Source organism: Enoplosus armatus, chromosome 6, assembly GCF_043641665.1.
Source record: "Enoplosus armatus isolate fEnoArm2 chromosome 6, fEnoArm2.hap1, whole genome shotgun sequence".
In the NCBI taxonomy this organism is placed as follows: Eukaryota; Metazoa; Chordata; class Actinopteri; order Centrarchiformes; family Enoplosidae; genus Enoplosus; species Enoplosus armatus.
In genome coordinates, this window is record NC_092185.1 from 13174057 (window position 1) to 13191300 (window position 17244).

The 17244-nt window shown below is 41.9% G+C and overlaps 1 protein-coding gene across 1 annotated transcript; it reads left to right on the top strand.

Moving 5' to 3' along the window:
* Window positions 1-1302: 1302 nt before the first annotated feature.
* On the top strand, window positions 1303-17244 carry alx4b (ALX homeobox 4b). The gene is made up of 4 exons (XM_070907939.1): window positions 1303-1642; window positions 10504-10817; window positions 16333-16461; window positions 16924-17244. Exons 1-4 carry the CDS (start codon window positions 1303-1305, stop codon window positions 17242-17244), a joined length of 1104 nt encoding a protein of 367 aa, XP_070764040.1.

A 17244-nucleotide genomic window follows, 5' to 3' on the forward strand; every position in this document is an offset into this window, starting at 1 on the left:
GCCTAATCTACGATTAATTATATTATAATATAGGCCGAATAGAGGCTATATTAATAATATGTATATTAATCAAACATTTTTGCTGTGTCTGATTTAAGATGATTTAGAATATTTTCCTCTGTTATGGTACCATTATCTGCAAATCTCGATAAAGGCTTTAAAAAAAAACGAAGGAGGTGATTTGAGACCCACTTTGACTACCGACAGACATAAAGGCTTATCTCGTTTCCTTAAAACACGCTTCAACCGCTTTTTATAGCCAAATAGTCGAGCAGGAGCAGGAAGCCAAGTGCTTCAGCGAGCATCACAAGCTTAGTGGTTTATAATTAATTGAATATTAAGAAGTAGACAATCTTTAAACTGCAAGGCTGAAAGTTAGCAATGATGGACTGTAATTCTCCATCATTATAAGTGGATATATCCGCAGTGACAGGCTGACATGTCACATAAGGTCCCGGTCAAACGGTTAATGTTGTTTGGTTTAATAGGTCTCTAAAACAAATACACAAAAGGAAATATTTATATAATAGGCTTTTTAAGCTTAACATCGGTTGACTTTGAGCACTGTTTTTGGTCCAAATTCCTGACTTGATCCTTTCATTTACACTTCATTTTAAAAAGGTCCTCTTTCTGCATGTAGGAGTCAAAGAAAACACAAATTTGATTTTCCACAAACAGCCATTAATAACCAAGTGTGGCTCCCCTGACAGAGACGGAAACAACGCTTTTTAAACCAGTTTGATAAGAAGAAAAGTCAGAGGTTAGGGTCTTCAGCCAGGCAACTGCAGGAATCAAAGCGGTTATCTTCATCCTCTAATTGCATTAATGTCATGTGTTGTGTCTCCCGCGTGTTTACCAAAAAAGCTTTCCCCCTTCTGAGCTTGACCTCCCATTTCTACTGGCTGCATAATATAGTGCAGGCTGCAGCTCGGTGTGGGCCTACTTCAGATGTGTGTGTGGAGCCTAAAGGTCGGAGTGCTCGTGCGTGTGTGTGTGTGTGTGTGTGTGTGTGTCAGATACACTGAAGGCTACTGAGGCGGCATCAGCTTGAGCAAGGCATTTCTCTTTACCCCGACAAACCTTCAGGGGGCTTTTAGCATTTGTTCAGTCTGCAGTCTCTGGAAAACATCTGATTCATTTTTTAACCAGTCCCAGATGCGGCAGCGCGAGTGTGTGTTTGCATGAGCGCGTCAGTGTGAGTTTGTCAGTGCATGAGAATTTGGGGAGAATATCTGCTGTCAGTAGAGAAGGGGAGGGAAAGAAGAACCGTGTGGATTTTTTTTTTAATATAACTCTTTAGGTATGAACGCAGCGTGCGTCTCATACTGCGATATGACATCGATGGATTCATATTATAGCACGTCCACTGCGCAAGGTAGGGATCACCAGGCGAACCCGTTCAGGACTTTCCCGACCACTGAAACCAAATACAGCCCCACGTTCATTCCGGGTAAAGGGCAGGCTTACGGAGAGAAGCCCCGGAGTCCCTTCCAGCCGGAGTGCCAGTCATTGGATGGCGCTGAGGAGGGCACCTTCAACAAATACCAGCTCTTCATGCAGCGACCGACCTGCAAAACTCCGCCCGAAGGCAGCAAGCTGCACCCGGACAGCGGGCTCAACGGGACGCTCATTCCCTGCTATGGTGAGTGCACATGAGAGAGGCACAACGTGGAACTATATGAGGGAACATGTGTGCCTTGAGTTTAGCGGATATGCATGACAAAGGGGGGACATTTGCGAGCAATAATGGGAATTGACTGTAGTGTGTAATCTGTGAGCGGAGAGGAGGAGAGGAGGAGGAGAGGGGACACCCAGCAGGACTCCCATCAGATATCCATTCTTTTTTAACTGAACGGAACTGCGTATATTTCTCAAATAAATGTATATTTAATGTAACAAGGTTGTTTCCTATTAAACTGATGTGGGCAACTGTGAGCTTAGACGACAAAAAAAATAAATGAAAATATAACTTTTAGTGCATCATAGTCGCATACCTTAAAACCTTTGGAAATTCGCACAACATTTTCATGGAATAAGTCACTTTAAGAAGTATCGAAATTGATCTTTGATTTACAAAATGCAACCCTGAATGAATTTGAAATATATTTCATGGAAAGTGGGATTTCCTGCCCTGTAAACGTGCAAGGTGAGCTATAAATGTAGCATTACATACAGCAGATTATTGCCTTTATAAGGGGTGTGCGCTTAGACTGAGAGGTGAAGAACTTATTTTAAACTTCTTTTTTATGGATGTTTGCCCTTTTGTGTACATGATTATATATGATTTTAGGTTTTCCATGTGTACCACATCACTAAAGTTATAATTTAATTCCTGGTGAAGCCGCAGCATCACTGTCGCTGATCTCACTGGCCTACAACTGCAGTCTGTTATTGTCTACATAATATTCTCCTCATCACTGACATATATATATAGGCATGTCATGAACTATTTTAATGGGGCATATTCAAATATGAACAAGTCACCAGGGCACGCGCGCACAAACAGAAAATCCAAACACTAAGATGAAGACAGTAAAAATGAAATCTGGACTATCTTAAAGACTAACACGTGGCCCATTATGTTTATTTTCTATCTTTATTTTTAGCGCAGGTGATTCTGATAAATATCTAGGGACAACTAAGAGATTTAAATCTATTCATTGGAGTAGCTCCAGTCATAGGCCAAGACTCACAATACAACAGTCAAAGACAAATTCAAATATTTGGAGACTGTTTGGACGTCCTGACAAATAGCATTCATTTAAAACGAAAGCTTTACTGCTTTACAGTCGTCCGATAATTCGTTGCACTACAAATGTACCGTTTAAAGAAAACAATCCATTTTACTGTCCCTTTTATGAGACGTGGGGGCTAAAATAAAAAAGACAAAACCCTCTTATGGAGCAAATGAAATGGCCGAGAGCCGAAAAAAGAATTAAACTTCACATAATACATGCATATGAGGTTTGTATAATGTATTATAGCCTACTTTAAAAACGACATTCAAAATCATATTTTGGTGAGTTATCAGCGCATAGACTCGACGGCGCCTATATATATACATATATATATATATATACCTCAGGTCCAGATGTTTATCGTGATGTGGACGTTACAGAAGAAAACATCTGTTATGATCATGGCTGAAATTTGATGTAGATCGAAACGTACACAGTAACCCAACCTTTAAATATACATTTAAATCGGCGATCCGCGGTGGAAAATAGGTCCAGTCACAGAATAAAAAAGCAGTTCAGAAAACAGAGACTAAACGCTGGGAAGCACATTTAAATAAATGCGTTATCTTTTGTAAGTAAATGTGAGCATTAGGTGCAACAACTAAAACTGAACTGCCCTAATTCTGCTCAGTGGGACCAATTACAACTAGGCCTGCACTATAACAAACTTTTTTCAGCGCAGTAGCCAGTACCACACTTTGCCAAAATACATCCACAAAGTGCAAAGTAATGTGTTTTCCCGAGAAACAACTGGAGTCACTCTTTTTAAGCAGATCTGTCACTTCTTTCTGGCGTTTGAGAGCAAAGCCTCTAAACAGATTCGAGCACCCCGGCACTGAAGTGAATTGATCTGGCAAGTGCATTGACAGAACCATTTAAACACCATCATTAAATGCAACATGCCTCCCTCGAGGAGAGCTCTGCAATGTTATTATTGAAAATGTTGCAGCCAGATGAAGGCATGGTGGCTCTGGGGAGGATACTTTGGGGTCTTGCCAAAGCCTCAGGCGTCAACAGGCTTGTGCTCTTATGTGTGGTCCTCAATGGGAGATATATTGCTCAATGCTGAGGCTTTATCTCCATCATGATGACAAAAGTTGTCTCATACCCGGAGGGAGTTTTCTGTGTGGCAAGCTCTGCTGCAACTGTAATCCTGTTTACATGGCAACCCATCATTTTGTATCTGTGTCACTCTGCAAAACAGTGTTTGGGTACACCAAAGTACACCTAAAAAAGGAGAGAAAAATGTCTCACGTGTTATGTCAACACAGATGCAGATATATGTTAAAATATGTCAATATTTACATTTAATAACATGACGATAAGAGAAGCAAAGGTAAAGATGTGGATTCACTGTGTTAATTCTGTTCAAATATAACAGGAAGTATTTTAGCATGCTGCATGATATTCAAACCTAATTTTCACACTTTTATTCAGGCAATTTATTTCTCTAAAATCCCTTTATTCCAACACAAGAAAGTATGATTAATTTGTAGTAAAACAATAATAACATGTAAGAGCTTCAAAGCGATTCTAAAATTCATATCCAGATATTCTAATAATTCTTAATCTCTAAAATCACAGGATAGCCTTTTGCAAGGTTTATATTGTTTTGCATGGATGAAAATCATATTTAGTCCCCACCAGACTTTTAAAATGTACATTAAAAATACAATAATGTCTCTGGAAGAGTGACTGAACATATTTCTGCACAGTAGTGGCTCAGCTTGGCGGGTTTGTTTCCTTGAGTGCACATTAATCAGTGAGACTGTCCCACAGCGAGGACAGGGATGGAGCCGTCTACCTGCTCACATGGCGATGAATGAAATAAAACCCCTGGAGCTGATCGAGTGCTGAGGAATGCAGGTCAGCACTGCAGGAGAGGTCCACATTAATCTAAAGCAGATGTGCATTACTGGCTCCTATAGTTATTATTCATACTCCCCAAACATCAGATCTCCAAAAGCTAGGAGAGTCCCTGAGATGACAAAGTTGGACTGGTTTACATAACCCCATCTCAACAATACCTTGTACAAATAAGCAATGAGTCAGAAATGGACATTGAGATTGGGTAATGATTTGAGGGACTCGGGAGAAATGAGAGGGTTTCTGGGAAAGCCGTGTGAGAATGACTGTTTACGTGTATGTACTTTACTGAACTCTATGGCTCTGAGATGCATTGCATATATATTTTTTTTCTTCTTTATTTTAATTAGTTTTCAGTTTTTATCCTTGACACAGATTGATTGCTGCAAATGAGAGGCCATAAAGTTTTGTAACCACATAGTTATGAGGAGAATATTATCACTCTTTCTTTACAAATTTAAGACAAAGTAAGTGGAGCTAAGGCTAAATCTGAAAAGTAGAAATGTAGAATAGAGTGTTTATAGGCCTGTGGTTGATACTGAGGTTGAGCTCTGCATTGCATTGTAGTGTCTGTGCGAACACTGGTTCTCACAAAAGGCTGTTTGTGCCTCATCCTCATTGTTTTTCACAAAATAACAGTTAAAGCAAATCACACATTTATAACATACAGCTTTGTCAATCGTCGTACTTTCAAACTAGCCCTCCTCCCTTCAGCGGGACATCGAAGCATCCTGTGATATGTTAAACATTTTTCTCGGCACATGAAAACCAAAACAAGACCCCAAAAAGTCCTGGCAGCGTTTTAAAAGCATCCTGTCAAAATATAGCAGTCTAAGTACATGTTAAAAGGCTCTGGGAAGTGATGTCACAGGATATGCATGGGCTGATGACTAACACATTGTGGCGATGTTAACAATAAGCAAATGTCAGAGTGACACCTGTGATCATGCCGGCGTGAGTCTGTGAACCAGAATAAATTAGAATATATAATGAGAATACTTGAAAGGATGAATTCCTGGCTTGTTTGAATGTAATGGCTTATATAAATGTGTGACTCAGGAGGTAAAGCAGCAATTTGCCTGCTATTCAATGAAAAGACGTTCAGCTCTGGGGACAAAGTGTTGTGTTTCATGAGGTGTTATTTTTCTGATTAAAAACTCTTGCACTGTCTCACGCTGTGGAGCGGCTAACACAGCACGCTTTGGCCTTTAGTTTCAGCCACCTCTCTTGCAGGGGAAGGTAATTCCCCAACGCCTACCTGAGATCTGCATGCATGCCAGATTAAAGAAATGATTTGGAAACTTTAACCAGCTGGCGCTCATTTTGATCTGTGCCTTTCATGTCGGGGCTGGCGCTGTGTCTTTACCTCGACTTCCTCGATTCTTATCAATGGACTATCAGCTTCTTGAATAATGCAAACATTTGGCCCCACAGTACTATAGACAGGCCACAAAAGGTAAACTCAAGAAAGCCAACTATGACAGACTAATGATGGAAACTACTGGGCAAAGCAGAAGTATGATGATCACTTTTAGATCTGTGATTAACTGCAGTTCTTTTTCTCTTCCTCAGCTTGCTTTCAGCACAGAGGCACAGCTCATTTTGCTTGTTTGATATATATTTTTAATAAAAGCCAGGGGTGGAAAGTAACCCAAATCATCACCAAGTGACACTGCCTGCACCACAAACTTTCTTTATGCTTCTCTATGATTGCATTGAGGCAAAAAAAGCTTCATAAAAATGTGACTCCAATATGACCTAGACTGTATAAATGTGGTCGTGGCATGAATTCTGGACTACTGGAAGACAGGGAGAGGCTAGCAGATGAATGATTACATCATTCATAATCACATTTAATTTAAATTCCTCATCATTTGATGCTCCTCTTTTCACTTCATCACCAAACCCAAATTTACTTGTAATACTGATGATACAAAACACAATCACTGCATTCAAAAGATTAGTCGAGCAGATTCCCTTCAGCTTGACCTTGAGAGGTTATGGCTCTGACTATGGACTGCTTCTCTGCATTGATACATGATAACATCAGTTTGAACATGTACTTTTATTTTTTCCCCACACACATTTCACTGCAAAAACATGAAAATGAATTTTAAAATGAAAGGTTCCACCAAAATACGTTTTTTTTCAAGATCTTCTTCACGTTCTTTACTTGAGGAGAAAACGTGTGTACTTCCTCCACTATTAACTACATCCTCCCCCCCAAAAAAACCCATAAATCCCAAACTATTTTTGCGCTCTTTGATATGAGACAGTGACAACCACGGCCCAAGGTATTATGACAGTAGTGAGGTCATGATCGTGTCAATTTATCAGGAGCTGAGGCTGAACAGAGAGATTTTTTGGTTTCCCAGGGAATCTGCATTCCTGCGTGAGCCGCTGGCATAGATCTCTCCTCAGGAACATCTGGGAGCCTCCCTTCCACTGAGGAAACAACAGTCAACATCAGGTCTTAGACTGTGCTGCAGGAAAAATGATCTAGCCCAAAGCATGTCTGCGAACCAGCAATGAATGTAAAATTAATAGTCACCAAAGCCAAAGGAATATTTGACTTTATTTGGTCCATATAAGGTGTGATAAGTGGAGAGCCATCGTGGCAGACTGCTGTCAGCTTTGAGTGTTTTGAGAGAACATTTTAAAGCACTCTGTTTAAAAGCATTCCCTTCCCTATTTAGTGTTTGGTCATTAACCCTTCCCCAGGTTACTAATTTATAGTGTTTCTTTTATTTGGCTTCACTTGACCCTCCCCATCCCATTCCATAAAAACTGAGAGGGTGCCCTGTTGCTTTACAACCAGTTAAATTACACTTTGATGTTTTCTCTCTGTTTTCAGCAGTGATTAAATTGCTGACCCTAGTAAACATCTGACCTCGGCTAACTGAAGAGGTCTGCAGCTTGTCACAGGGTAACTCTGGCAAATTGCAGGATCAGCCTGTGATACTCTGTGCATTTATATATACGTTGATGAACACTCAAATGAGAACAACAATCAAAAACACATTCCTCTGAATGCCAAAAAAAACTGGAGCCAACGCAGTGGAATCTTGGCTCCCAAAAGAAAGCAGTGTGTGATGGCTGTGTTCTCCAGAACAGCGTGCAGAAAAGACAACTCAGCATGCGGGAATACTGGAAGATGTTTGTGGCAAAGGATTCTGTGTGGTTAGCGTGACAGAGAGAAGAGAGATGACTTTGGAGTACTGCACAGAGAAAGATGTTGATTAGTGCAGATTCTAGAGTAAATTGTGGTGATATATGTCTGTGTAAAGCTGAGAACCTTAAAGAAATAGTTCAACATTTTGGAAAAAGCGCTTTTTTTGGAGAGAGTTAAATGATACTAGTCTATGTCTATGTAGTAAATGTGAAGCTCCCACCACTAGCCGCTTAGCTTAGCTTAGCACAAAGACTGGAAACAGCTACCCTAAACAGCTACCCTAACCCTAACCCTAGCTCTGTCCAGAGGTAATAAATCTGCCTACCAGCCCTTCTAAAGATCACAAATTAAAGAAAGGTGCAAATAAGTGTATTTCCCAAAATGTCAAACTTCTCCTTTAAGGTAGAAACATTCTAATTAGTGCAGATTCCAGTGTATATGTTGTTGATATAGATCTGTATAAGAACTTTTCCACCCACCATCCTACCATCTTCCCATCCCCTCATCTATTCGCCCAGCTGTACTCTTTGCCTTACAGGATATATGCCTTGCTCAGGGGCATAAATACATTTTCTCTCACAGATGCAAATGCAGGAACCTGGAGTTGACCTGTCTTACTTCTTAACATTGCAGCCATGCTCCTGCCCAAGGGTAGAATGAAAATACTGCACGGTGTTTTAGCATAAGAGGCCAGCGCAGGGGTTGCTGATGTCAGAACATCTGCCTGCGTGGAGACTATAAGAGGGTCTGACAGGTGGGCCACAGTGATATGAGGTCATGAACTCCAGCTGGGCGAGCTGTGTTGTTCCATTAGCATCTCGGTCGGGGCAAGTCTGAGCCAGAGAGCGGGGGAGGGCTGCTGCAGGATCGAGAGGATGACTATTGACATCTCATTGTGGGACACACTAGCCAAAAGGCGTACTAATCCATGAAAACAAACATGCATGTTACAGACAGCCACCGCCTAGCTTCATCACTCTGAAACTATTCAGTCATCTTACTAACCACTAAAACATTTGGCTCAGATAGTCACCAGTGCCACAAGGTGTCAACTTTCTTTCGCTCGTTGCAGTGGGTTTCTGAGAGTGACAGGAAGCCATTACTGACATTTCTCAACAAAAATGCAAAGTGACTTAGTAAAATGCACGCACATAACTAATTATCCTAAACTCGGTCTACCTTAAAGACAAATGTTGTTGGACTAAAGTAATGCTGGTGTTGCACAAGACTTACAAGTCTGTTTCTGTGGAGGAGACCATTATGCGCTGGTTTCAGACCAATACAGTTAAAACAGGGTGCTCCCCGTGCCCATTCGCAGGAAAGGCAAACAGAGAGGCTGACAGAGCACACTGTTCTCACTGGCCCGCAACCAGAGCCCTTCAGCTTATTTATTCACACGGCTGTTTGTTTATTGAAGGAGAAGGGACAGCTTTCTTCATCTCCTAAAAGGAAACAAAAAAAAGCTAGCAGGCGCTGACAGGAACAGAGAGAGGTCTGTCACAAAATGGACGCTCTCGAAATTGAAGGTGACAAACACAATGTTGTTTACATGCGAGGGGCAAGGCTGTGGGGTAAGCGCAGTCGCCCCCGTACACAAGGCCCACCATACACGGCTCGAGATGGAGCAGGTTTTGTGTGGCTCGGGTTTCAGGTGGCGTGATTGAGAGATGTGAGGCAGAGGGCTTCAAGGGGTTGTGTCACAGGTCACGCCAATGTGTAGTGACATACCTTTCAAACAGAAAACGACACTTCTTCTCTGCAACCTTTAGACTTGCTGCATACAGACAAGGCCTTTGAACCTTGAAATAAAACATTACAGAGGTGATGTAAGCATAAAGTAAATGCTTGTGTGGATGTTGTAACATGATGACGAGCGGACACACTCACTGACTTGAACGTGAGGTACCACGCTTTTCTTCAGCCACATTTTAAAGAACGTATTGCTCTGCTGAATATTCCAATTATAGAGTAGTAACAATAATTATAGGACTATTATTGACAACATGTGTCCCTCTTATTTCAGCTCTAAAATGGTCAGAAAGTTGGTTGTAATAGCTTGTTTGAAAATAATATTATTACAGTAAGAATATGATTTGTATTATATGTAAAGCCACACTTAAGTAAATTGTGAAGGTCTCTTTGAGAACGGCGCGTTTCAACTGAAACCAAAATTGCTCAAATGTATTTTATTAGAACCACAGTGTAACATCTAAACTTTAAAATCTCCAGTATGTTTTATGAGGTTTTTGAGCAGTATGGTCAATCACAGAATTAAACCCTAAGATTTAGTGTTGTACTCAGCATAAGAGACATATTTATTAATGCGGCAGAGGCCAAGATTTTTATTTTTCAATTCAATTCAACCTTTATTTAAGACTCTCGGATTCCTGACTTAAATTTTCTAGCCAAGGTCAAGCTCCAAAAACCCTGGATCCTACATTTCCTATAATGCAAATAGATATCGTCTTTCATTAGACTCAATTCCTTCAAATCGCACACCTTCGGTTTGTCTTTAGTCTAAGCTGAGAGAAATTTTCAAACTTTGGTCCCTCCAGAGCAAAAGAAATGAATGAAATTATATCATATATTAATTATATTAACTGTTTTCAATGATTGATGAGTACTCCTTGCGACAAGTAAACTGAACTTCATGAATACATTTGGTGAAGTGCCCCTTTAAAGGAACAAAATACAATACTCTCATACTTGTTAATCTCATACTTACAGGAAAAGACAACGGTGGCCTGACGGACTCTGAGTTGCCCCCGAGCGTCGACCCCGCTGGGATGGAAGGCAGCTACCTGAACCTAAAGGCGCCCGGCGAGAAGGGGCCGAATGAGCGGCCGGGCTCGGACCTTTCCAGCCCTCTGGACAAAAGTGAGGCCGAGAGCAACAAAGGCAAGAAGAGACGCAATCGCACCACATTCACCAGCTACCAGCTGGAGGAGCTGGAGAAGGTTTTCCAGAAGACACACTACCCAGATGTTTATGCCCGCGAGCAGCTGGCACTGAGGACAGACCTGACGGAGGCTCGTGTACAGGTGAGGAGTCCAAATGAAACAACAAAGTACATCATCTGACACCTCGATTGGCCGGAGATTATTTGTTGGTGCATTCAAAAACCATTACGAATCACTGTTGAAAAATAAGTCAGTTTAATGACGTGACAATGCTATCGTCAAGGTTTGGTTAGGTTTAGGCACAAAAACAACCTGGTCAGGTTTTGGGAAACATTGTGGTTTGGGTTAAAATGACTACTTTGTTCAGGTAAATGGATCTTCATCATCATGATTACAATAACAAACTCATGGTTAAGGTAAGAGAATGATCGTGATCATGCATAAAAAACCCATTGACCATGGTTTGAAACGGGAAAACTTCTTACGCGGACTTTGTCACTGTCCCCTCCTTTGCTTCCGTCAAAATGATAACGGCCACTCGAGGGCTTTGTCACTTGAACGTAAACACACTGATGACGGATGCTGTCGGTCCTTCTTGGGAGTCTCTATGAGCTGTGTTATGTGACTGAAGTCGTCCATGTTTGCATGCTAATAATCACTCTGGGAACTGACAGAGAGGGCTGGGAGAGTTAAGACTGGCATGTTGACAAAGATTGTTCTGAACAGCAGACAGCAAGGCCTATTGTTCTCCATCTCTCTTTCTGTCTGCCAGTTTTAGATCAGAGTGGGATGGGTGGGACTAAGGGAATACTCTGCTCTTAGCTCTTACATGCTGCAGGCTCTGCAAAAAGGTCAGAGGCCAAGGGTTTTCTCTACCATGTTCAAGCTACTTCACCGCACAACTCTGGAGGCAGGGAGGGAAAAAAAGAAAAGTCATCAAAGCTATTTGGCAACAATATAAAAAACACTTTGAGATGCCAGTTTCAATTTCCACGCACAGTCCAAGACATAGTCAGGGACAGAGAACCTGGCCTGGTCCTTATGGTGGTACAGTAAAATAAGTATATTCATGTTACGTTCACACAGACCCATCTATTCCCCAGATGAATATAATTAACTTCCTCCTCTGACAGGCACACAGCAGACTCTGTTGAGTCACTGTGAGGTTTGACCCATACTTCTAAAATCAGACCCTAAATATGCACGCAATCAAGACTAAACCCCACAATTTCAACTGAAGGTCCATCAAGACAAAGTCCAGGGATATCCAATTGTTGAATACCAAGGGGCACTCGCAGCTTGGCAAGCGACTGGAGAATCCTTTTCATCTCCGAAACAACAGCTATTGAAATCCAGAGTACAGATGTTTTCTTCCAAAATGCCAATGTCAAGGTCCTACAGTTTCATCCTCAGTTTGATGATGAACGTCTTCATGAAGTCAGGCTGCAGTTTTCCATAATCACATCTGTGACTTCTGCTGCCACTAGTTTATTTAGTACAATTAGTTCTCAACCTCAGACTTGAACTTCACCACACTGCCTACTTTTTATGGAGGAGGAGGCTGCGTGTGAGTGACTGCTGAGGCAGTCTATCAATCGTCGTGGTCCTGGATGACAGAGATGAGGTGAGACGGCTGGACTTCAAAGCAGCTTTTGGAGTTGTGCACTCTGCCCTCCCTCTCTCCCTCTTCCTCTGTGTGCCTGCTGGCTCTGGAGCATAAATAAAGCTCTTTAATGGCTCTGTAAGCTGCCTTTTGCTGTCAACGTCTTTAGCAATTACTGTATCACCGCCAAGCACTTTGAGCTCCAAGAGCTCTGAACCACCTTCTTTGCAGATGTCCGCTAGATAACATACACAAGAGTAGTAAGTGTTTGCAGTTTGTAGATATCATTCTTTTGGGCTTTACATATAGGATGGGTCACTGTTGATCATTATGAGGAATGATACAAATACTTTGTGTTAATTGAAATTCTGCTTGTGCAAAAACACCACTGGCTTTCCTTTCTAACGAACGTAGAAGTTTAGAAGTTAGGGAACGAGAGACAAGGAGCAGCAAAGGACACATCTGACTTCATAATGTTCCCCGAATGATCTCCCTGCCAAACTATTTGGCTTGGGTCTCGTTCTTACTGCCGTTCAAAGGCAAAGCTACGTAGAGCAAGCCCTCTGTGAAACATGACACACTCAGTGCCCAGAAACCAAGTCGAGGGGCAAATATGTGCTCAGACATTGTTTGCGTGTTTATAAAAGTAAGCGTGTGAGAGCGTCCAGGTAAAAAAAAAATTGAATTTTGTATAAAACATATGTAAATGCATGTGTTTTCTGTGTGCATCCTGTGTGTGTGTGTGTATGCTTGGTCCACTGCTCTCGTCTGCACGCCTCCGAAAGGTCATAGGGGTTAGCTGCGGAAAGCCAAGGGCTTAGGCGTCAGGAAATTAAACATGAAATGAAAACAAGCTCCAGTTTGAACATTCTCCCATCTCACTTTCCAATATCCCCACTTCCCCTCGCTGACTTAAAAGGGAGGAGGGAGGAGAGAGACATGGAGAGAGGGGTTGGTGGTGTGGAGGGAGGGAGGGAGGGAGGGAGGGAGGGAGGGGCAGGAGTGGGAGAGAAGAGGCTGTGCTTCAACAGAGGGGTGGGACTACGACAAATAGATTAAGAGTAGGGGAGTAAAGTTGAGTTATCTTGATCCATCACAATTGAGATGACAGCTAGGTAACTGATAAAACTTTTTAAAAGGGTAGTGGAACTTTGAAATCCTTTAACCGTACCTACATTAACCTCAGCCCGTTTGTGCCTCTCATGTATTACCATTACAGTCGAGATACAGAGCTAAGCATCTGATTTTCCTTAAAATTAATACATCTTTGAAAAACCCAGAAGGTTGTTTAACAATACCTGCCGCTGTTCTGAAAGTATCTCCAGAATCCAGTTTCCTAATCCAGACAGTCGGAAATGATATATGTATGTAAAACACAAGCAAGCAAGTATTGGCGCATTATTTTGTATGAAAATATCAATATATACGAGATACAGAGTGTCATTTCCGGCTGCAATCTTTGTTTGGATTAGTTAAAACAGGCGTAACTTGGGAAACAGGTTAAACATATTTTATATTGTGCAGCAGATGCTATAGTTTTTGCTTCCAGATGCGTAGAAGAGTCTTCGAGGAATGTTTTTGTTGTTAAATTACCTTCTGGGTTTTTCAGATATTGCTGTGTATTTATTTTTAGATAAATCAGATGCTTAGCTCTGTGGCTTAAATGTAATAGTAACACATGCGAGACAGAAACCGAGGCTACATTAACCTCTGACAAATCAAACAGTGTCACAACTTTCTAGAAACTATAAAGTAAAAACTATAAGTGTAAGCGAGCTTAATGCTCATCCGTCTAATCAGGGCCTTTTGTGTGGAGGATTATATTTGGACACCTGCGATGTTATGAGCTCACACAGCCAAAGAAGAACCAAAGGAAAGACATGACAAACCTTAAACAATAATAGACCCCAAATCCTCAGGGGGAGCATAACATAGACTCCAAGCCCCCCTTCCAAACATATGATATAATTCAAAGGGTAACAACCCCTCACCTTGACATTGGGGTTCAGCCACAACCTCAGATATCAGTTTACCACTTTGCAAGGGTGAGCTGTCCTCTAATCTCGCCAGCTGACCCGAGGAATGTCGGAGTCAGACGACATTTCTTTACGTCAGCTTCTCGCAAAAACACAGGCAACGGATAAATGTGCCACGGGAGGCCATATATGGTCTTCTCTTTGAAAAACAACCAGCTAGTTGTTTTATTCAGTCAGAAAAAATAACAGGTTTGTGTGCATGTTGGGGTTCTTATAGCTGGTCTTATCTCATTTAATAAAAACACACTCCTGTTCTATAAGAAAAACTTTGTAAGGGAAAATAATCTCATATAAACTTCACATCTTTGTGCGACACTGCTCGTGTTTGTCACTAAACTCTATTGTGTTTAAGTTGACTGAGAGAAATGGTGAGAGAGAGACATGAGGGGGATTTGAGGAGGTTGACTGAGGGGAAATTGCATGTCAGGGACTGTGAAAACCACAAGCTGATTGGGCTGGGAATCAACCCACAATCCAAGTTCAAACCCCTGTGTCGAAGCAGGATCGCTCTCTCTTTTTCTCTTTGAAGAAGTTTCCCTTTCCCTCTTGGGAGGATAAGATTCAGACAACCAACAAATAGATACAGATAAACATGCGGAGGCTCCCAGTGCCCCCCTTTGCTCCTCTATTCTCTTGCATGGATATGTGAGAAAGTTTTGTAGAAAAAAAGATTAGCAAGTTACATCTGATTATATTAAGGAACAGCAGAGATGCATCATGGTTAGGATAGGAGAAAATATGAAGACAGAAATAAGGTGGATTTAAAAGGTAAAAATTCCACTTACATCAGCAATGTCTTAATTTGTGTTATTTGGGAATATTAAATCATATTATTAAGGGCAAATCATTTTCTATTCGTGTTGGTTTAATTTATTTTGCTAGGGATAACCATTATATTCATTATCAATTATTCTGGTGATTACTTTCTTGGTTAATCAAATAATCGCTTCCTCTATAAAACACCAGAAAACAGAGAAAAATGCTCATCACAGGTTCCCAAAGATATTCAGTTAACTATGAGAAAAACAAGGAAAAGCAGCTAATTTGCCTCAAAAGGATTTTAAGACTCCTGATTTGAATGAGAAAAAATTCCCCCCCAAAAAACTTTAATATGGGGAGAAAAGAGAAGAAATCTCAGGAAGAGCAAGAGAGGACGAATCCCTCTCCCAGGACAGTTGGACATAAAATAGATGCCGGGTATACAGAGTAGACATAGATAACAATAGTCACATTGACAGTTAATACTAACACTTCAGTAGAAATATTTCAGTGAATTTCTCTCAGGCTACAAATAATACTTTTCTACCTTCAGTCCTGCTTTCCTCCTATACCTTCCACAGCTAGGGAGAAGTGGGCTAAGTGGCCTGCATTTGGTCTGTCAGCAGGTACTGAAAGTTCCTCCTTTCTGCAAAGAAGCATGTCTTATTAATCTATTAATCAGACGAACCTACTTCATATCGTGCATACAATACTCCACAAACCCAAAGACGGACAAAGAAAAGCATATTCTTGGTGAAGAGTTGAACTTTTGTTTCATGGATTATACGAAGGGATTCCCCACTGTATCCCACTGTGCTGACATGTGGGGGAGAGCACACCTTTCTCAGGGTGATTTATGAATAGCTTCAGGCCCAGATGTGGATCTGTCGACGCTGGCAGCCTGAAGGGAGACAGACGCCTGTGTATCAAAGGGAGGAGCTGAAACGTGCAGCGCCAGGGGAGACTCACCATTTTCACATCAATAGCTGCGTGTGGACGGCACTTTAAAGACACGTCAAGTCTTAAAACGTGGGCCTGGACTCATGCGCTGCTGACTTTATTTGCTTCACTATCTACATTTTATGTGGCTCAGTTTCGTACTCCGTCTTGCTGAGCAGACATGAAGGCCTCGTTTTCTGCAAAGAAGTACTACTTGCATGTGATATGAGAGCTGTGTTTAAAAAGCTATTCAAGTTTTGTTTGGTAGTGGCTGGTCTGTATTTTGAGGTGTTTTCCTGATGGACTGTTTTCGTTGCAGGTGTGGTTCCAGAATCGCAGAGCCAAGTGGAGGAAGAGGGAGCGCTTTGGCCAGATGCAACAGGTCCGGACACACTTCTCTACTGCTTACGAGCTGCCTCTACTGACTCGGCCTGAGAACTATGCACAGGTAATGGAAAAGAAGTGGTATTCCGCTCACAACTACAGGTGCTCATGATCTGAGGTATCAGAATCATAAAGGCTTATGAAGGGCGGAAACGATCAAGTAATCAGTAAGGTTTATTAAACCTGCAATAACTGATGTTTTTGGTCACTTGGCAGGTAGAGTTCAGTGGGTTTTTAGAGCTTTTTCTGTCTGCTGTGCCAAAAAACGATGTTATTACAGCAGTGAGAGTGAACCAAAACAGTAAAGTTGAGGGCAGGACAGCTAAACAATGAGCTGAAACTCACTATAAAGCTCCGTAAAGTCAAGGGGAACTGTAGATTCGGGTGAAAATACTCGGTAGGTTAATCACTAGGAGCGGCACCTTTCACATCATCACATTGTTTTCACATTGTCATTTGATTTTTGTTGTTATAAAAATGTCGATTGTAGCCAGTTTAACTCATAATCCCTGCTCTTCTCCTCCAGATCCAGAACCCTTCGTGGATTGGGAGCAGCAGTGGCGCATCTCCAGTGCCGGGTTGCGTTGTGCCTTGTGACTCCGTCCCCTCCTGCATGCCGCCTCACCCTCACGGTCCTGGAGGTGTTACTGACTTCCTGGGCGTGCCCAGTCCAGGGAGCAGCCACATGGGACAGACACATATGGGCAGCCTTTTTGGGGGTCCCGGGATGGGCGGGGGAATCAATGGCTATGACCTCAATGTTGATCCAGACCGCAAGTCCTCCAGCATAGCTGCGCTGCGTATGAAGGCCAAGGAACACAGTGCAGCCATCTCTTGGGCCACATGA